Here is a 19,964-nt window from a genome sequence, read left to right on the forward strand (position 1 = left end):
GCGGAGCAGGAGGGGTCGGCACGAGCCGACGGGCCCGTGTCCCCTCACTGCTGGCCGTAGCCCAAGGCGGGCGCCGGTCCGCTCCCATAGACGTTGAGGCCGTGCAAGCCGGCTGCCCGCAAGGTGGGAAGCGGGTAGGGCACGGCACGGGGCTTGGCCGCCACGTACACGCTGCGGTAGGCGAGGGGCTGGTAGGGGGGCACAGGCAGCTGCGGGAAGCCGGAGGTGCCTGCGGCTGGGACCAGAGGCGGCTGGTGGAGCGGGCTTGGCTCGCGGGGCATGGCCGGCACCAGCTCCCCGCTGCACCCACGGCTCCTGGGTGCCCCTGGAGGTGGGGAGAGAAAGTAGAGCGGGGTTCAGCCCAGTCTTTGTAGGGGACCGGCCCGAGCCCACCCCGCCAGCCCATCGCCAAGCGCCACTACCTTTCTCCTGCTTCTCCTTCGGCTGGCAGGAGAGCGCTGGCCCCCGCGTCCGCGACAGCACGCCCAGCAGGGACCCCGCCGCCACCCCAGCCCTGCAAGAGAGAAGCGGTGGCCAGCGGGTGGCACCGAGCCCATCATTGTGGCGGCGGGGCGGCGGCGGGGGGGTGTGGGATGGGTTACCAAGCCTCGGGCTCGCAGTCCCGGAAGCCCTTGGCGAAGGGGTTGCTGGCGATCTTGAGCTGCGTGATCTGCAGAGGGAGGAGGAGGAGGGTGGTCAAGGGGTGCCCCAGGGTGGGCGACCGGCTGGCCAGGTGCCCCGGGGTCCCTCCGTGAGGCTCACCCGGTGGTTTTGGTAGGCTGTCACGGCCATGAACTGGGTCTCGGGGAAGCTGAAGGACTTGAAGTTCTCGTGGGCGAAGCGCTCGCTGTCCCGCCGGGGGTCCACGAAGACCACATGGAAGCGGGGTTGGTACCGGTGCATGGAGTTGAGGATGATCTGGGCAGAGAGGGGAGAGGGGAGATGGGCACCCGCCCGCCACATCTTCCCCCTCGGCCCTTCCTCCCCACCACGGAGCCGCTCTCCGGAGCTGGGCTCCCTCTCCTGCCCCTACCCTGGCACGCGTCCTCCCCCCCCCCCGCCCCAACCCCCCAACCACCACCTGAGGTTTTGGGGTCTCACGTGGCCGTTGTCGTCCAGGAGGTTGTTGGTGAGCTTGAGCTTGTCAAAGGAGACAATCTGCCGCATCCACTGGGCCCCCTTGGCGGGTGAGTCCGGGTGGAAGTGGACGCGGCCGGGTGCCGCAGGGTCGGCCCGTCCGGCCACCAGCCAGGATGAGCTGTGGAAGGCGTATCTGTGGGGACGGTGGTGGCTGAGAGCCAGCTGGGATGCGGCCACCTTGCGCGGAGCTGGGTCCTGCAGCGAGCTCTGGCCACTCAGTCCTTCCCCCGCGGGGAGCCCACAGCAGGGCTGTGGGCGAGCATGGACCCCTCTCAGCCACCAACAGGAGCCGGGGGTCCATCAACCATCGCCAGGCCCGTCCCCACCACCCATCCACCCATCCTGGCCCCAGGTGCGCTGGTCCCCACCTGTATCTCTTGTCATCCAGTGGGACAAAATCCATGAGCAGGACGTAATCGGCCAGCGGGTCCAGCCCTGAGAGCTTCACCTGGAAGGTGGGGAACATCCTCCTACGGAGAGAGAGAGAAGTTGTGGGGTGGGGGGGAGAGGTGGGAGGGTGGTGGCCCTGGGTGCCATGGACCTCCGCTCCCGCACCTACCTCCCCGCCTTGGTGACGATCATCTCGGTGCCCAGGCGGTTGAACTCCTCCCAGAGGCTGCCCATCTCCAGCTGCACTGCCACGTGGCACACGCGCTGGTTCTTCGCGCCGCCAGTTCCCGGCTCCTCGGCCCCCAGCCTGGTGCCCGCTGGGGCCGGCCCCAGCAGGCAGGGTCGTCCCGTGGCACCTACCCACTCGGGGCTGGCAGGGAGGTGACCGCCCTCGCCTGGCAGCATGCTCAGGCCGGCTGCGAGGAAGGCTGTGGAGGACCGAGGGGGTTGTTTCCCTGCCGCCCCGAGCCCACCGCTCTGTGCCTCCTGATGCCAGGTTGGGCTCCCCGGCCCCTCGCAGCGCCGAGAGCGCGCCCATGGACGTAGGGCTGGCCGCTCGTGGTCAATTGAAACCCACGCAGCCTGGCCCCCGCCCGAATCTACCAAATACCCCATCCCATCCTCCCTACGTTGAGATGGGGAGAGGACCCAGGCATCCTGGTCCCCTAGGGGCGTTTTCCTCCCGCTCCTTGCAACCACACGCTCTTACAAGGTGGCCGGTGCTGCTGCCATGGGCCGCATGCGTGACGTGAGCTGCCCCCCCTCCCCGTTCCTGCCCCATGGCACCATCCCCGGGGGGACAGAGGATGCCACCGACGCCCGGGCACCCCAGCCGCGCGTGGCTCCCTGAATACGCCAACGTGCACCCCGTCAGCCCGGGTGCGCCCTGGCCTCCCGTACAGCGCACGGAGCGTGGGGGGGACCCGGAGCTTGAGGTGGTGGTGGTGGAGGCCACCTCAACGGGACCCGAGAAGCTTTGCCGCAGGTGGGTTTTACCTGTCATGAGGGCAACCAGCGAGCGGGAGGTTGCTGCAGCTCCTTGACCCTCTGCGCAGCGGGCACCCTCAGCCCCCACCCAGCTCAACGCAGCGCCGGCTCTCGACTCCGGTCCCCCCTACATCCGTGCTGGGGATTTTATCCTCCTGCTCGGGGGTGGAGACTCCCTTGCCCTGGCTGCGCAGCGCGGAGATGAGCGGGACAGAGCGGCGGCGGCAGTCCTCGGGGGGCTGGCTGCCTTGCAGCGATGCAGAGCACATCCCGCCCCGCTTCCCCAGAGCAGGCTGCCTTGGCGCCTTGATGAGCTGTTGATGGACAGGAGGTGAGTGGTGGCCTTGGGACAGGGTCAGACAGGGCTGGGATCACCGCTGGTCCTCTTGGTCATGGGGCAAGGGTGTCCTGGGCCAGGGAAGGGCCACATCTGCCTGTTTCTGGAGCAAAGGCAGACTGTCTCCTTCACCCTTGCATACAGCACATGTGATCTGGGGGAGACTGGAGCTGCTCTGAACCTCTCACCCCTGGGGAAAGCCTAGACTGGCCTCGGTGGTGGGATGTGTCTCCTGGTTACTCGGCTCCCCTTGTGAGCAGGAGACAGGTGCTCCTTGAACCCTACGACCTCTTCCTTTCCTGGTGACCAAGTCACGTCTCACCAGCCCTTCACCCCTCAGAAGGGACCCAGACCCCTGGGAGACCCCCTCGGAGACTTGGCACGTCTGCCCAGGCCCAGCTCCCACCTTCGTGAGGACAGCTTGGCCCAGCAAGCCCCCAGTTCAGGACAGCGGTGGTGGTGGTGGTGGTGGTCCTACTGAAGCAGGCGTGGGCCACAGCAGCAGTGCCCTGACCGCAAGCAGGCGGTGGGTAGCGGGGAGGCTCACGCGGCCAAGCCCATCACCAGCAGCTGAGCCGCAAGACCCTTCCTCCTGGGGTAGAGGTAAGCCGGGCCAGGTGGGGCCCCATTTGCATGTTAGGGCAGGTCATGGGGGCCAAGCAGCCCCCCAAATCCCAGGGCAAGAGGAAAGGGGGCTGCTGAGGGTCTGAGAGCGTGTGCAGACACAGTGCACAGGGGGCTGGCTGCATGCTACAATGAGCTGAGAGGTATGTGTGGCACGACGAGGGGTCACTGCCTGAATTGGGGAGGTGCTGAGAGAGGTGGCAGGAGGCTGGAGGTGGATGCCATCCGTCCGTCCCCCCACCCCTCAAACCCATCCCAGCTCTTAGCACGGTGCGGCTGCCCGTGCAACAGCCTCCGGCAGCTCGTCCCACAGGCTGCCACCAGCGCCCGTCATTGAAAGAGCACGGCAGCGTTTCAGGAGTTCGCGGTAACGCCGGCTCTGGGGAGGTGCAGGCGGTCCTCGCCGCCAGCCCGCCCTGGCTGAATCCCCAACAACGGTCTCATCTTTCCCCTGCTCCTCTGCAGCTTCTGCCCACGGCCCGACCCCTCGTCTCCAGCCTCTTGTGCCTTGGGGATACCCGCCCTGAGCCCAGCTGTACGGTGCCAGTCCTGCCCAGCGCCAGCTCCGGCCGTGCTCAGCCCCGGGGCTCAGGCCCCCTCCCATCCGTCTTCCTGCTGTCAGCCCGCCGCCTCTCACACCTCCTCATCTCCGCGCTCGATACCTGCCCGACGGCGAGAGACGGGAGCTGCCGGGGCTGCTGACAGCAGGAGATGAATGGGGCCGAGTCGGCGCTGCAGGGCACCGGGCAGGGGAGGGGAGGTGAGCACGGTCATGGTGGGCACCAGGGCTCGGGACGACCGTCCGAGGTGGGGCCAAGGCTATTGGGGTGAGTGTCCACCAAGCATCTGCATGGATACCAGAGGTAGGTTATTAATTAATGGCTCATTATTAGCTTAGCTACCAGGATCACGTCTCACTGCTGGGCTGCAAGTACCCACGGGGAGATCCCGGCTGGTGGGTGCTTGCCCAGCCCTATGCTGCTTGCCCCCCATCCCTGCCCCAGGGCCCATGGGCCCTGCTCTGCCGGGTTTGGGTGGCCGTCTGCTGCCTTCTGCCCTGAAAACCCCGGATGGGGCTGTCTCCTGGGACCCAGAGCTGGGGCTGGTCTCACGGGTGCCACCAGAGGATGAACGCAGGGAAAGGGAGCGGGAGCTGAGACCAACTCTGTGCAAGGATGCCCGTGGGGCTTGCTGTGGGTGCTGCTACCCGGGCAGCACCTCGGGGTGCCCCGGCAGCCCCCAATCCAGCCTCTTCCCTGGGCTTCCCCTGCCCTGAGCGCTGCCAGCCTCACACCCACCCCGGCGCCAGCCTGATCCCTTGCTTCTCCTGCAGGCGAGCGCCAGGAGCGCTGAAGAAGACGCTGCGTCCTCGGAGAGCGGAGGGGGGCTCCGGGCTCCAGGGCTGGAGAAGAAATCGCTGCACCAGGCCACATGGCCCGCTCCCTCCTCATGTCCCACACCGGGGGGACACCAGAAGGCACCACCGGCAAGAACACGCAGGAGCACGGGCTGTCCGTGCTCCAGCCCAGCCCGTGGCAGCGAGACAGGCCAAGGAAGGGGCCGCGTCACGGCCGAGGATGGGGAGCGAGAGTGACTCCCTGACTTCTGCAATGTGGTGCTGCTGCAAAGAAAAAGGAGGAACAGGGTGCCGGGGCAAGTAGCAGAGGGGACATAATGAGCAGGGGTTGGACTGGAGGCCACGTTCCTCCTCAGCTCAAGCAGTTCATTTGCACGATGCCTGCCTGGACCCGGAGTGGCCAAGAGTCCCACAGGTGCGTATTTGAAGGGGGCCACCGAGCATGCCCGCTCCTGTGCACCTGTACTGGGGTACTAGCTGCATGACCCGGAGAGCATGGGTCAAACCGGAGGACTGTGTCTGCACCAAGCCTCATGGAGTGGCTTCGGAAAAGCTTGTCCAAGGAGTCCTGGCAGCTGGGCTGTCCCAAGAGCAGTCTGTCCATGGCGGTGGGGGTTGCAATACTACCGCTCTGTCCTCGCCTTGTACGTGGGTCGCTAACAGCCTCCTAGGGGTTTTCTCTCTCCAGCAATGCCTGGTTGATGGTGACAGCGAGCAAGGGCTCGCTTCAACAAAGCCGGTCCTTTCCTGTAAACTTGGACTATTAACTTAAACAGCAGCTCAGGCTTCGCTTTTGCATTTGTGTTTGGTGCTTAAATCCTTCCCAATTCCTTGCAGCTGTCATATGGGGAAAGGAAAAATTTCTGACCTCATACTCTGGTGGTGTCCAGGGTGGCCAAAATGGGACACCATATGGACAGCACAGTCTCAGCTGGAGCTGAGTTTTGGGGACCGGGACAGATGCAAGAGATTCATGGCTCTCTAGGAGGCCAGAAAGCACCAAAAGGATGCTTGGGACTGTCTGCTGGGACACAGTGGTCATCCTCACTGCTGGTCTACAGGGCCTTAGCCCTGGAGATGGCTCCCCAAGACTGAAGTGTCTGCCACAGCACCACACAGCTCATCTCCCCTCCCCTGCCCGGTGCCCTGCAGCGCCGACTCGGCCCCATTCATCTCCTGCTGTCAGCAGCCCCGGCAGCTCCCGTCTCTCGCCGTCGGGCAGGTATCGAGCGCGGAGATGAGGAGGTGTGAGAGGCGGCGGGCTGACAGCAGGAAGACGGATGGGAGGGGGCCTGAGCCCCGGGGCTGAGCACGGCCGGAGCTGGCGCTGGGCAGGACTGGCACTGCATGGGGCAAACTGGGTTGGGGAGATGCTCAAGACGTCCCTCAGTGCACAGCGTGCTTGCTTTGGGGTCCTGTCTGCCGCAGGCAGAGCTGCCACGCTGTGCATCCTGCCCCTCCACAGGGGTATCCCCAAGGCTCTGCAGGGGCGAACCTCAGAGCAAGGAACATCTGCCAAAATCCCTTCCCCGGGCTTTGGGGAGCTTGTCCTCAACACAGGCTCCCAGCCAGGGAAAACGCAGCTGAGGGCAAAGGCAGCAAGCCTGGGAATTTCCCGTTGTGGGGCTGGGAGGCAAGGGGTTGGCTCTTGGGTACGTGATTTAGTAGAAAGTGCCCCGTTAGTGGGTAGCAGCTTGCTGGTGAGGGGGGTCAGGACACCGAGTGAGTGGGAGCACAGCGGAGGCTTTGGCTGTCGGTGGCGGCGGGGGGGGGGGGGGGGTGAGGCACTCTGAAGTCCCTGCGGCTGGTTTTTCCTGCTCTCCTGCGGCTTTTGGCAAGAGCTCATGGAAGGACCCTATCTGGGAGAGCTGTATCAGCAGAAGACCTTGGGAAGGCGGGGTGGTGGGGGTGGTTAGCTACTGCACCTTGCCCCACGGCTAGCCAGCACCGTCCTTGCTGCCTTGCCATAAGGGTCCTGCTGGTGACGGGGCTCAGCCCAGGCTTGCAGCCGGGGGCTGGCGGTGAAACTCCCCGGCCCACGCTTGGGTGCCGGCTTACAGGCAGCTGCCTCCTTCAAAGAGATCCCCTCGCACAGTGCCTCCAGTTGCCTACAAATGTGAGGTATATCCTCAAAATCAGGTCGTGGGCTTAAAAACCACAGGACTGTTGAAAGCGATTGTTGCATATCTGAGACCGAGCGGCGGCTCGACTAGTTTTTTTCACTTCTTCCTTCCCAAGGCTACAAACCCGTTCCCCTCTCCCATATTTTTAATAAATGAAAGCTGAGAGGCCCCCCCCGTGACGACAAGGTGTCAGAAACCAGACCCACCCGCCAGGAGAGCTGTCAGCACTGACCCCACTGATGCCTTCAGCATGGACCGTGCCAGTTAGGGGAGGGTTGCATAGCGCACAAGTATTTGAAGGTGATAAACACGGGACCTCTTTAAATCAGGCCATTTTACATGGTATTCTGGACTGGTTGGTCTCCGCAGAATTTCCTCTTCTGTAGTGGAAGAAAATTTCATTGGCTTTTTTTTTTTTTTTTCCTTGGTGTTTCCTAGCAGATTGTTAAAAAAATGTTCCTTCTGCTCTACTTTTCCCTGCAGTTTGAGACTCCTATCTTGTTATAGAGCCTTGTGGAAGGGGTGGAGAAAGGCCAACACAGAACAGAGAAAGAGAGAGAGCGAGAGAGAGGCAAGCAAGGGAGGTCCCTCCTTCTCAGAAGTGATACTTGGGCTCGGTGAGAGTCTGCCCAGCTCTCAGAGGAAAAAAATGATGCCAAGCCTGAGCGATCCAGGCCGCTGCTGCCCTGCGTAGTGAGTCCTGCACCAGCTGCGTGAGACGCGCTGAGGGTGGCTACCTCGTATGCCACGCCAAAGCAGGCACACTTCTAGGCAGCAGAGAGCAGTGCTCCCGCGCTTTGAAATCGAAAGCGCATTTTGCAGGGCTGCTGGGTGACCCTGAGAGCGCGTTCCCCTCTCTGTGTGTCTGCGTTGCAAAGAGGTGGTTGCAATTTCCTGTGGTTTCCTGCGCTGTAGCAGCTGCGGAGCAGGCGGGAGGGGGAACTAAGGCAATCAGGGAACAGCTTGGGGGGTGACATCTAAACTGAAAGGGGAAGGAGGCTTGTCCTGGGGACAATAACTCTAGCTGCAAGCCCAGAAGGTGTCAGGGCACTGGAGGAGGGAGCACACTGCCTTCTAGGGGCTGACAGCTTGCGGGGGGTTCTTGCTGCAACCTGTTGTTGATATTCCTGGGCTGTTTCTCTTCCAGCTCTGGGTAATGAGCAACAAAAGCCTGGAAGACCTGCAAATGGTAGGAGACCTTGTGCTGCAAAATTGTAGTGATGAAACAGCAGGGAGCAGAGGCAGAGACCAAGTAAAGCAGGTATCACCAGGGCCCTCTGGGAGATACGGAGAAAGAGAGAGATACAGAAGAGTTGCCTTCTCTGAGGCCCTAGTGCTTGTGTCTTAGGTTGTCTTACCCTTGCACAATGATAAAACAACCTCAGACCATGGCTTATACCCCTTAATGAGACTCTAAAAGGTTTATAAAACCTCAGATCCTGATCCTGTCCTGCTTTCACCTCTGGACATTGTCCGGACGTAGGGAAGGGCTATAGAAATCTGTCTCAGAAATGTGAAGATCCAGAACAGGGGAATGGTATGTGCTGATGGCACCACCTTAGAGAGGTCAGAGAGGTCCCAGCACATTTACATGATGACGCATTGGGGTGGGGCAGCATGGAAAAGGCTCATCCCACCCAGCTCTGAAAGGGCGCGAAAAGACACATCCAAACCTAGCATGCTCTTTCCCACCTGGGAACCAAAGACGTCTGAGGAGGACTTGATAGCCACTGTCCTTCATCTTCTGTGTCATTGCAAGGTCTCCTGGGCAGACCGCTTGGATGCAAGCACCTTAGTGGCTGCACGCTTCGGACTGCATGCCCTGGGGACTGACTGCTGAACAGCTTGCGTGGACACGCACATCCTGGTGCTTCTGAGTACGCGAGAGCGAGAGTGCTAGGGATTGCTGACATGTGAGATATCAGGAGAGCCCTTTTTTCCTATGATGGTGGAAATATTGCGGTGGACAGCACTATGCAGGTTCCCACATGGATGAATTTCAAGAGAGCCTGCTCCTGGCTCAGAAGAAGAAGAGATAAGACACCCAGGGTGGCTGCAAAACCTGTGAGTTTTTGTCGGGGAAAGGCGACCTGACCACAGGAATGAGAAAACCGAAGCCCTGCAAAAGGATTTCCAAGCAGCGAGTGCCCTCTGTTCCCTCGGTGTGCATCAGACAGTGCGGGGGCAAAAGAGAGGGGCTGTAGTCCTCCCGCTGAGGCTGTCTTTGCCATGTGGTCTCGGCCTGGCAGGGCTGGGAATAGCCTGTCAGCAATGGAGCCACCTGGTCATTTTCCATGGACGATTACCAACCTCTAGGACCCCTTGCTGGGGGTTGCAGGTGGAGTTCATCGTGTCTGCACCTTCAGGCAAGGACAGGCTTCATTTACAGAGCCTAACTGAGAGGTTTGCCTGCTCAGGGGGCCCAGCACATCCTTCGTGTACCTTTCACGCTAGGAAACGGAGAGCTTCTGTGGATGCAGCATCCTTAGGATGCCTTTAGCACGTAAGCTCCTTCACAGCATTGACTTGGAGTAAAAGCCCATCAGAAAGGCATGTATATCCGCTCATAGAGTCCAGATCTGCTCTAGCTTAACAGAGAGGGGAACAGAGCTCTGACTCTTTAACTGGCTGACCTACAGATACAGGGGAACCATGAACTCCACGCAAGCAGATTGATCCGCCTGGACGTGTTAAAGCAGAAGTTCTTGCCTGGAAATGAATATATTGCAAGTGCAACTGAACACGTGACCTGCTGCCTGTGGGGTGGTGGGAATGGAGATACTAAGAAAGGGGGAACAGGAGAGTGCAGGAAGTGCTGGGGAGTTGGAGGAAGCAATGCTAGAGTACTGCAGACCGAACGGCCATCTGGGCCAGCTCCTGCTGACTCACTCATGCCTCAGCATCACCATCTGTTGGTCAGAAGAGATAATGATCAAGACACAGCCTCTAGCTCTAAGTCTGTAAAACCCTAATGCTTAGAGGCTAAGGGAATGCCCAGCCCTATTTGACTTTAGATAATCCTTCTTCACCATGAGTGGAGGCAGGGTCTTAAATCTGGCTGAACTCTGATGGGAATCCATATGACATTTAGTTTCTTTTCTGTGTGTAGCTCCAAGAGTTTTCGATTTGCTGCCCTGTACCGCATTCTGCAAAGGGTATGGGTCAAGACTTGCTGAGTCTATGCTAAATGCCCTCTGCAAAATATACTGTGTGACCCTATACCACGTTGACAGGAGGTGGTTTGTGCTGACCTCAGCACTCACCATCATTGGCTGTGGAAGTGCCATAGAAGGAGAAACATCATAACTTCCACTGGGCTTGAAAATCTGCAATCAGAGCCACTGGAAATAGGGCCAGTCCTCCCGTTTTTCTTTGTGTCTTCAGAAGACCACTGTTTTCCCCACTTACTGCCCCACTGAGTCCTTTTTCACGCTCCAAGTTTCATCCTTCTTGTCATCTGCCTTCCAGCTTTGGGCCTCTTCGCCTCAAGTTCTCAGGTCAATTTTGTCTTTCTGCTGACACATTTAAGGTAGGTGCCTGATGACTGCAAAAAGGCAAGTGTCGTTCCAAGCATCAAGAAGGAAGACCCAAGAATTACAGACTGTCTCAGTTTCCAGGAAGATTATGAAATAAATCATCCTGGAAGCCCTCTCCAGGCAGATAAAGGACAAGAAGGTGATTACGAATACCCAGCATAGATTTAACAAGGGCAAATCAGGCCTAACTGAGCTGATTGCCTTGGATAATGAGAGGACTGGCTGTGTGAACAAAAGGAGAGCAGTGGATGTCCTTCACCTCAACTTAAGCAATATTTCCAGCACCATCTTCCATTGGCTCCTTATAATCAAACTCATGACATGTGGTTTGCCTACATGCAATTTAAGGTGGGTAGAAAACTAGCTGGACTGCTAGGGGCTCTGTTTAATCTCAGCCCTGGGCCTTTGGTCCCTACCTCAGCTATTTTGCAGGAGTACTGGTCTCTAGTCTTGACTCCGGCCCTACCACCTGCATGGACCTTGGACCTATGCTGTAGAAAGCTTGTTTCCTGGATGGACCCCTCATACCCTTGTCTCCAGTCCTGCTTCTGGCTCCATCTCCTTTTGCTCCTGCCTGGACTCCCTGGATGAATCCTGGACCTATTCTGTTGCTCGTGGTGCCTGGAGCTGTCAACGGACCCCATAACCAACCTCTGGCTCTGCCCACTGTGTCTGTCCCCTGCAGGACAGCAACCTGTTGGTGCAGGCATGGCCTGCACTGGGGTGACCCTCAGCTGCTATTCCCTTAGGGAACAGCCAGCCCTGACTACACTCTGACAGGGACCTCAAAAACCTACGATCAGCTAACCTGAATGCTGAGTCCTGCATCTTGGATGGGCTCAGGGCAAGTGGATGAAGAGCAGCTTGGCAGTAAAGGACCTGGGGATTCTGGTGGGCACCAGGTTGTCCACAACTCAGCAGGGTGCCCCTGCAGCAAAAAAAGGGCCAGCCACTTCCTGGGCTGTGTTAGCAAGAGCGTGGGCAGCAGACTGAGGGAAGAGGTGGTTCCCATCTATTCAGCACTAGTGAGGCCACATCTAGAGTATTAAACTGAATTTGGGGCATCTCAGAACAAGAAAGACATTAATGCACTGGGGCAAGTCCAGTGGAGGCCACTAATCTAGTCAGGGAGCTGGAACATGTGATATATGAGGAGAGGCTGAGAAGAGCTGGTTCGCTTTCCCTGGATAAGAGATGATCTTTTCGCTGTCTTCAAATACCTCACGGGTGGATACAGAGAAGACTAGAGCCAGATGTGAAAGGCAAAGAACCAAGCTGCAACACAGGAAATTCTGATGAGGTATTAGGAGAAAATGTTTCACCATGAGGGTGGGCAAACACTGGAAGGTGCCTTGAGCAGGTATCTTTGATCCTTTTTGAGATAAGAAAGCCAAAGTCTTCAAGGAGACTTGTAATCAATTGCCTCCCCATCCCGTCCCCACCTCAGCCCTCCAAAGCTATAGAAGCTGCACCTACTGACCATATGATCTTGTTTGAGTTCTTGGAGAGAAAAAGGCATGGTCAGATGATTTACCTTCTGTGATCGTATCATCAAATTATGAAAAGAGGTACTTTTTTCAGGAAGTGTCTATTGTCTCTATATGCTCTATGAAGTCAGCTGAAGGTGAAAAGCTTAGATACAGAAGTCTGAATTTTTTGGCTTTCCCAATTTGGTGGAGCTGAGCCATGAGCCTATTGGAAAAGCGTATGAGTCATAGTAAGGGAAATTCTAGTTTGATATTAGGAAATAAAAAGGCTTCAAACGCTATCAGTTTGATGAGGCTGATCAAACACTATCAGTTTCCCAGGCAGGTTGTCGAATTTCCATCCTTTGAGAGTTTTAAAACTGAACTGGACAAGGCTCTGAGTGACCCAGTCAGTCTTTGAAGTTGTATCTGTCTTTGAAGTTCCCCTGCTCGGAGTTGGGCTTTGGACTAGATGACATCCAGACGTCCTTTCCGACCTCAGAAATTTGACTCTGTGATTGTGTAATTCTATTTCTGCTGTGCGTGGCAAAAGTCAAACCAAGCACTTCTGGAATTGTTATTGTCTCTGAAAAGTCGTTCAAAAACGGACATGAAAGATAGGGTGTGGTTCTGTGATTTGTCCTCTTTGATTTCCTTGGCCCAAAGCCCCATTGTTCGTATGAACTGAGGTCATCTCCTCTGGGTATGCTTCTCCAAACCGAAGTGTCGAGAAAAGATAATGACCTGCTTTGAGCTCTTTAATGCTCCAGAGACTGAAAGAGATTCTCGGTCTCCAAATCCCCATATTATGTGAACTAATAAGGGTGTTTGGTGAAGGTGGCTTGTTTTCAAGTTCCGCTGTACAGCTTAAGCCAGATGCTTCTTCACACCCATATCTCTCTGAGATTTTCAAGAGGGAAGCAGAGAGAGGTAGTACTGACGTGTAAGTGAGTCTCACTGTCTTTCAGCCTTAGTTGAAATTCCCAGTACCAGACCCACGAGCAAGAAAATAGTGTCTCCAGCAATTTCCCATGGTTTTCTCTTGCAAAAGGGGAATGGCTCAGAGAGGGAAAGACAGACAGCGACAAGTGATAAGGAACACGTGTGTGGGTTTTGTATCCCTCACCCCTAGACATCTGCATTGCAGGCATCTGTGTGTGTTCTGTGCACGATGTGCTCCATTTGTGGAAAAGGGAGAGTACAGGTCAGCTTTTGTTATTTGAATTTCTCCTTTCCTTTCCATGGGACAGAGCCCCTTCCTGCTTTCCCAGCATCTGCTCTCTTTCTACATAATCTGAAACCGCTTCCTATCCTTATCTCATGCCCCACCTGCACGGTCCTGGCTTTCAGTTCCTCGGTCAAAGATTTATCCTTCCAGCGGTAGCTACCTGGGTGAGTTACTTCTGGAGCTTTTACAGGTCTGTAATTCCGGCTTTGCTGACAGCATAGGCACCCTTGCTGACTCTTCATTCCTTCCCAACCCAGTTTGTTCCTTGTAAAAGCCTCCTGTGCCTGCCTCAATGTCCTCGTCATATCAGTGTGGGTTCTTTAAAGATGTTTCGTCTATGTTGCCCAGACTGGGAAGCTCTGATGTTGCTGAGAGGGAAGAGTGATGTTTCTTCTGAGGCATGACACTCTGTACTTTCTTCCAAAAACAGGCAACTCGCTGATCTGCCTCCTTACTACACAGCTGCTGAGAAGGCAGGTCTGGAGATTACATTATCAGAGTATGCTCAGGCTGCATCCTCTCCCCATTGACCAGAAAGGACTCCTGGATGAGGACCAGAAGTGTTCCCATAATGTTCCTTACTGTTGGAGATGGGGCATGTCCAAAGACTGATTTCCCTCGCTCTTCCCCAGTATTTTCAAGGAGAGATTGTTCAACTTCTGGGATTGCTCATTTCCACTTACAGATTGTAGGGACAGGCCAGAGAACTAGGAAATACTTGTATTCATAAAATAAGGTATCAGGAATCAATATAATCCTCTGTGTCTTAAGGTCTCACAGTTATGAAAAAGAAGCCTCAGCACTGAAGGAAGAAGCAGATGGGTAGCAAACGCCTACAAGAGAGATGATGAAAAGTCATTGTCCTACCAGATTTCTGTCCTGCCTACGGGAAGGTGAGCAACATTACCTTGTGAAAGCGCTTTCTCTGTGTTTCAGGTTGAGTCGCATAATCTCAGTGTCCCAAACTGAACGATCTAATGCAGAGCATGAAATTCAGCACCAAGGTAAAGCTACTCTGGTTAATAACCCTAGTATAACTTTCCAAAACGGACATTGCCAAACAATCAGTTCAAAAATGAACTAAAGGATGAGACTATTACACGCCGTGCTATGCCAAGGTATCTTACAGCCTGAGCAGAAATGTGCTTTTGCAGCACCTGGTTTATTTTACCCGCTCACTGAGAAGCCTTTTGACAAGCTGTTTCTAATTGATCTGTGTCTAAGTTTTCCTTTAGCTCTTGCATGACTCTCTCTGTACAGCACCAGTGACGCTGCCCACTGGAGAGGTTTTTCACCTGGGAGATAGATACCTGCCTGTAGTAGCAAGGAATTCATGATCTTCCCCTGCATATTTCACACAGAAAGCGTGCATCAAAATAATGGCAGAAGGCAACTGCACCCAGGTGACTGAATTCAGTTTAATAGGGTTTGCAGATGATCCAGTGATTCGGGTTACTCTCTTTCTGATGTTTCTGCTCATCTATCTTGTCACCATCCTGGGGAACCTTGGGATAATCATATTAATCAGGACCAGCCCTCAACTCCACTCCCCCATGTATTATTTCCTGGGCAATCTGGCTTTTGCGGACCTCTGTTTTTCCACAGTCATCACCCCCAAGATGCTGGCTGACTTTCTGTCAGAGGAAAAGAGTGTGGCTTATGCTGGGTGCATAGCTCAAGTGCTCATTTTTGATATTTTCGGGATTACTGAATGTTTCCTGCTGGCTGCAATGGCATATGACCGCTACGTGGCCATTTGTCATCCCCTGGTATATTCAATTGTCATGTCTCCGCGACTCTGTTTCCGTCTGGTGACTGGGTCATATCTGGTTGGACTGATGAACAGCATGGGCCACACCATGGGCATATTAAATTTATCCTTCTGTGGCTCCAATGTCATTGATTTGTTTTTCTGTGACATCTCTCTCCTGATTTCACTCTCAACTTCTGACACCACCCTCAACCGCATCATTCTCACAACTTCTGCTAACGTATATGGTGTTTCCAGCAGTATCGTTGTCCTGCTCTCCTACCTTGCCATCCTCTCCACCATCCTGAGGATCCGCTCAGTCAAGGGCAAACGCAAAGCCTTCTCCACCTGTGCCTCGCACCTATCTCTTGTGAGCATCTTCTATGGAACATCGCTCTTCATTTACTTAAAGCCCAACTCAGAAAACTCAAGAGGAGAAGATAAATGGGCGGTGGTGCTCTACACAGTGGTGACTCCCATGTTGAACCCCTTGATCTACAGCCTGAGGAATAAGGAAGTGAAGGAGGCTCTGAGAAGGATCACAAAAATAAAATGAAGCTGAATGTTATAAGTTTACAGCCAGAGAGAATGAAGGTGATGTGCTCAGTTTTTGATGAAATAGCTCAGATAGATTGACAATATTCTTTCGTTTTTCTTCACTTTGACTTACATGACGCATTGGGTGATTTTTTTTATCCTCAGTTGGTTTAGGATTAAGTCAGTTAACTGATTACACTGATTTTACTCAGTTCTCCAAATGCTGATACTTGTTTTCAGTAGTTAATTTAAACTAATGAAGACATAGGCAGAGGACTACAAGCATGCAATGTTCTTCATCTTACATTTTGTTCTCTTGCATTTATTCAAGCTCATGTACAAGGCCAAAGCCCTTCACGTATAAAACTTAATCCAGAAGAATATTCCAAAACTTTCTATAATTGGTTGGACTCAGATCAGGAACTATGACATGACTTTGCAGCTTCTTAAGGAGACCACCACAGCACATCAGTGGTGCGTGGTGGTTACCTAAAAAGGCAGATTGCAGATTGTGGACTATCTCTTGTAGTTAGTAACTCAGAGTGATTATGGGATGAATTCTATTATTCCACTGAATAAAATAGCATTTCAAGAAAGTGTTGTAAGGTCTTTAAGGGCCATAATAACTGCCCTCAGGATAGCGACGCCTTTAGTAAGAAAACTGCAGGTGACAGAAAATTACTGGCACGCTACCAAAGAAAATTTTGTTCTTGTTCATACTCACACCTCATTAAATGACTAACAGTAGGATACATTGCATTCAATTTTAAATAGCTAAAAATTTAACTTTAAATATGATGTTCAGATGACCAGTGAAGAAATACCTGCACTTCTAAAGGGCATCTTTATCTTAAGGAACAGTAGCAATGAATCTCCTGCAGTCTAGTCTACCTGCAAACAGAATCTCTGGAAGACGCACAAAAAGCGCATTGCCTTGTTGAATACATAAAAAGGAAAAATATTCCAATTATTTTCTCATGTATAGACTGCAGCATGCTTAAGAGCCATGGTGAAATCTGGAGAGATGGCTTAGTCTTAGTGATATCCTAGAATCAAGTAATAATTTGGGGTAAAGGAGTCAGAGGGAGAAACTGCTCAGTTCATGTAGATTAAATCAAATCAGGATCAAAGCGGTTTACCAATATATTGACAACGGGTAATTAACCGGGAAGCCACAAACTACACGTTCAGGGTGAGCATCAGCAGTGCAACAAAGCTGAATGCTTCTTCGTTTCCAAAGTCTCTTGGTACTTCCCTGGTTACTGTGTAATCCAGCTGATGGTCATCTTCCTCTCTAGTGTTATCAGTCTGGGGCAAACTCCCTCTCAGACAGTACTGGGTGTTTCACCCGCACGCTATTTACGCTCCCATTCCTCTCTTATCAGCTGTTGCTCTCCAAGCCATCTTGCCATCTGTACAGCCCCAGAGTGTCTCTTCTTGCTGCAGCGATCTATGACCATTATTTGGCTATAAATTATATGTGTGTGTGGAATGACACACGCTCTTTAGTGTCTGAAAAATACATCTCTGTGGCTGGAATTTCTCTCCTCTGAAAGGCCACACACTTTTATAACCACATCCCCCACCACAGGCTGGTTTACCCTGCCTCTATATCATGCTAAATGCTCCAGCAGTTTAGGTGCAAATGAGTTTCCATGTGAAATTTGTTTTACCTCAGAAAGCAGAAATGAGGCAATCAAATAATGGTTTAGCACTGTAGCTGTCGTATGTTTGGACTCTTGCATCTGAAATCATCCTCAGGCCCTCCTGTAGAAGGCACTCCATGGATGTGAGCGTTTAGCTGGAGCTGGTGGGGCTCGCTATCTTAGGCAGAGCTACCTTAATTCTAGCTAAATCTATTTTAAATATAGAGCTGAGCAAACACTGCTGTCACAGGGGTAGGATTCACCTCCCCTTGTTTAGATGTTCAGTGCTTAGAGTTGGAGTCAACTATCTTTAGGGGAAGGACTTAGCTCCTTAACTCTAAGTAAATACTATGTCACTTTTACATGTAGTCCAAGTATTTAAGCTCCCTTTATGGTCAAGGGAGATCTAGTCAAGACCATCAGTGGAGTCTAGGGAACAATGCGGCTCTCTGTAAGGTAGACACCTACGTTTTTGTCAGCTGAACAGATCAGTAAAGGCTGCTGATTGTATTAACTAGCATCCCATTAGCTATATAAAATGAAAGCTTAGCTCACAAATAGGTAACTACAGACACCTAAATATGGGTCTTAACATGAGCTGAATCCCACCTCTAAAATAAGGTGAAGTGAATCCCATTCTGGACATCTGTGTTACAGCTAGTCATTCTAAATTCCCTCTAGCTGGTGGGAAAAATAGGCACATAAGCAGAGGAATCCTTTTTTTCTCCTTTGATTAAAAAGCAACTGAAGACTTAGGCTTGAAAAATGTAAATGTCTGAACTAGAGGAGATGATTCCTTTCATCCTGTGCAATCCATGTGTAAAGGAACAACTAGGCACCTGAAGAACAACTTTTCTCTCTCCAAGCTAGCTGGAAACCAAACCAACTTAAGTTTGCCTTAATATCGGAATGACAGAAAAAGTCTTGATTTAGCCTTGCTCCCTTTAAAATATATGGCCAAAGTATCTCTCATTGATCTCAAGTACGATAAGCTTCTCTGTTCATGTTTCGTTTGTAAACGAGAATTCGGAGATAGCGGTTTATTTTAGACACAGTTACGCACCTGGGGCTGGAAATCCTCCTGAGGTCCCAGAGTCCTCGAGTCACAGGAACTCCTGGGCTAATACAGGAAAACTGGGTATCTGCAGCCTCATATTAAATCCCATCAAACAGCTTAAACCTAGAGCAGTTTTGCACCACTCTATCTCAGAAGATGTCAGTGGAAAAAACAAGGAGACACTGCTCAAACTTTGGTGAGTTCCAGTCCATGCTTGCCTTTACCATGATTCACAGCTTGGAAAGACATTTTGAACCTAAGGAAGAGAAATTCTTGTCTCATTTTCTACATTTCCGTGTTGAGAAAGGGGAAAAGTGAAAAGCAGGAAAGCTTTATTGAGAGAGAGAGAGAGAGAGAGAGAGAGAGGAGACAGAAACACATAGGGCAGGACTAATCTCCCCTGACTTTAGGTATCTACAGTGTAAGCATCTACCGATGGACTCGTCCGTGTATGATCAGACATGAACATCTGAGATGGGATGAATGATGCTCTGTTCCACACAGAGTACCAGTGGAGTTGAGCCAAGGACAAACGCAAAGCCTTCTCCACCTGTGCCTCACACCTGACTCTTGTGAGCATCTTTCATGGGCCATTGCTCTTTATTTACTTAAAGCCCAACTCAGAGAGCTCACAGAATGAGGGTGGATGGGCCTCTCTGTTTTATACTGTGGTGGTTCCCATGTGGAGTCCCTTGGTCTACAGTCTGAGGACTAGGGAAGTGAGGGAGGCCATGAGGAAAGCCATAGGAAAGAGATGTTCTTCAGAGGTAAAGGTTAATGACCATGTGGCAAACAGCTACCACTGGCATGTATGTGTCCCTTAAGTTAGTGTCTGGCCTGCCTTGAGAATGATGGCTCTTTGTTTGGAGACTTTTCCACTAGTACTGCCTTAACTTCTTGACAGTCTTATATTATTATTATATTTTGAAAGGCTGGAAATCCTAATCACTTCCTTAAAAGTCATAAGGTTTGCATAAGAAATGCTTTTTAAACTTGTAAAGCAGTGATAGAGGAATGTAAATATGTAATTCTTCAGTTTCTGATTTTGTTCTGTAGTGGCTTCTTTGTCTCTCACTATAATCCAGGACCTTAATTGCAGGAACAATTAACAAATGGAAGGCCTGCAAGTGGTTTTATGCCCTGATTGTCTTAATCATGTACCTTGCTATGTAAGTGTGCCCATATAGATTATTTCTAGCTTCCAGTTTTCTGATATTGATTATAGAAGTTTTGTGGAACAGAAGTCAGGTGTAGATACAGCACTATGAAAATCTCATTTAATCAGCATCTGTGTCAGGCCATTCCCCTCAATATTAGATGGGCACTGAGATGTCAGCACCTTTAACAAGAAAATGTTAAATGATAAGTAGCTCATGTATTATTGTAGCAGTGATTTCTTTCACAGCTGGGGTTGTCAGTTGGAATTTAGAAATGACAAGATTCACCTCACTTAAAGTTATGAGCTTTCAGATGAGTATATTTAATGTCATCTAATTTAAGGAGGAAATGTTGTGTAACTCTCAACTGTCCTTGGCTTTTTTACGCTCTGATGTTTTGCTCTGGGTAGACTGGTTTCAGACCACTCCACGCTTCAGTTCCACTTTAGGACCATGTTGACCTGTCCAAATCTGAGTGATATCCCACAAGCAGGAGGAAGAAAATCTTCAAGTGAATCTTCTTTGTCAAGAGCCTACTCTTTTTAATAATGTTGTGCTTATACTATCATGACTAAATACATGCAAACCTTTTTGGCACATCGTGTGTTTTTTTTTTTTTAAATCTGCAT

The 19,964-nt window shown here is 52.5% G+C and overlaps 2 protein-coding genes and 1 long non-coding RNA gene across 9 annotated transcripts; 2 read left to right on the plus strand and 1 right to left on the minus strand.

Moving 5' to 3' along the window:
• Positions 1-598: 598 nt before the first annotated feature.
• On the minus strand, positions 599-2,533 carry LOC138067381 (T-box transcription factor TBX1-like). Its single transcript, XM_068944407.1, has 6 exons — positions 2,438-2,533; positions 1,700-1,800; positions 1,509-1,610; positions 1,102-1,273; positions 763-918; positions 599-670 (listed from the first exon to the last, which is right to left on the minus strand). Exons 1-6 carry the CDS (start codon positions 2,531-2,533, stop codon positions 599-601), a joined length of 699 nt encoding a protein of 232 aa, XP_068800508.1.
• Positions 2,534-2,732: 199 nt separating this feature from the next.
• Positions 2,733-5,495, plus strand: LOC138067382 (uncharacterized). Its single transcript, XR_011141243.1, has 3 exons — positions 2,733-2,848; positions 3,195-3,457; positions 3,944-5,495. It is a non-coding gene; the product is annotated as an uncharacterized lncRNA (long non-coding RNA).
• Positions 5,496-8,012: 2,517 nt separating this feature from the next.
• On the plus strand, positions 8,013-19,844 carry LOC104149109 (olfactory receptor 5G9-like). 7 transcript variants are annotated; one of them, XM_068944413.1, is made up of 4 exons: positions 8,013-11,854; positions 11,942-12,062; positions 13,960-14,081; positions 14,449-19,844. In XM_068944413.1, the coding sequence occupies exon 4, from the start codon at positions 14,568-14,570 to the stop codon at positions 15,492-15,494; it is 927 nt and encodes a 308-aa protein (XP_068800514.1). In that variant the 5' UTR covers positions 8,013-11,854; positions 11,942-12,062; positions 13,960-14,081; positions 14,449-14,567; the 3' UTR covers positions 15,495-19,844. The 7 variants fall into 7 exon arrangements, with proteins under 7 accessions (XP_068800514.1, XP_068800513.1, XP_068800509.1 ...); XM_068944412.1 differs by lacking the exon at positions 11,942-12,062 and adding an exon at positions 13,108-13,164 and having other exon boundaries at positions 8,013-11,794; XM_068944408.1 differs by having other exon boundaries at positions 8,013-12,062.
• Positions 19,845-19,964: the final 120 nt, after the last annotated feature.

The sequence above is a fragment of the Struthio camelus genome, chromosome 5 (genome assembly GCF_040807025.1).
Source record: "Struthio camelus isolate bStrCam1 chromosome 5, bStrCam1.hap1, whole genome shotgun sequence".
Lineage (NCBI taxonomy): Eukaryota > Metazoa > Chordata > Aves > Struthioniformes > Struthionidae > Struthio > Struthio camelus.

What these genes read in the sequence shown, in the direction of transcription:
- LOC138067381 (XM_068944407.1), bottom strand. Translation starts at nt 2,533, where the DNA reads ATGACAGGTAAAACCCACCTGCGGCAAAGCTTCTCGGGTCCCGTTGAG. An exon ending in ATCGTCACCAAGGCGGGGAG is followed by an intron (nt 1,611 to 1,699) that starts GTAGGTGCGGGA and finishes CTCTCTCCGTAG; the next exon opens with GAGGATGTTCCCCACCTTCC. An exon ending in CTGGATGACAAGAGATACAG is followed by an intron (nt 1,274 to 1,508) that starts GTGGGGACCAGC and finishes CCGTCCCCACAG; the next exon opens with ATACGCCTTCCACAGCTCAT.
- LOC104149109 (XM_068944410.1), top strand. Translation starts at nt 14,568, where the DNA reads ATGGCAGAAGGCAACTGCACCCAGGTGACTGAATTCAGTTTAATAGGG.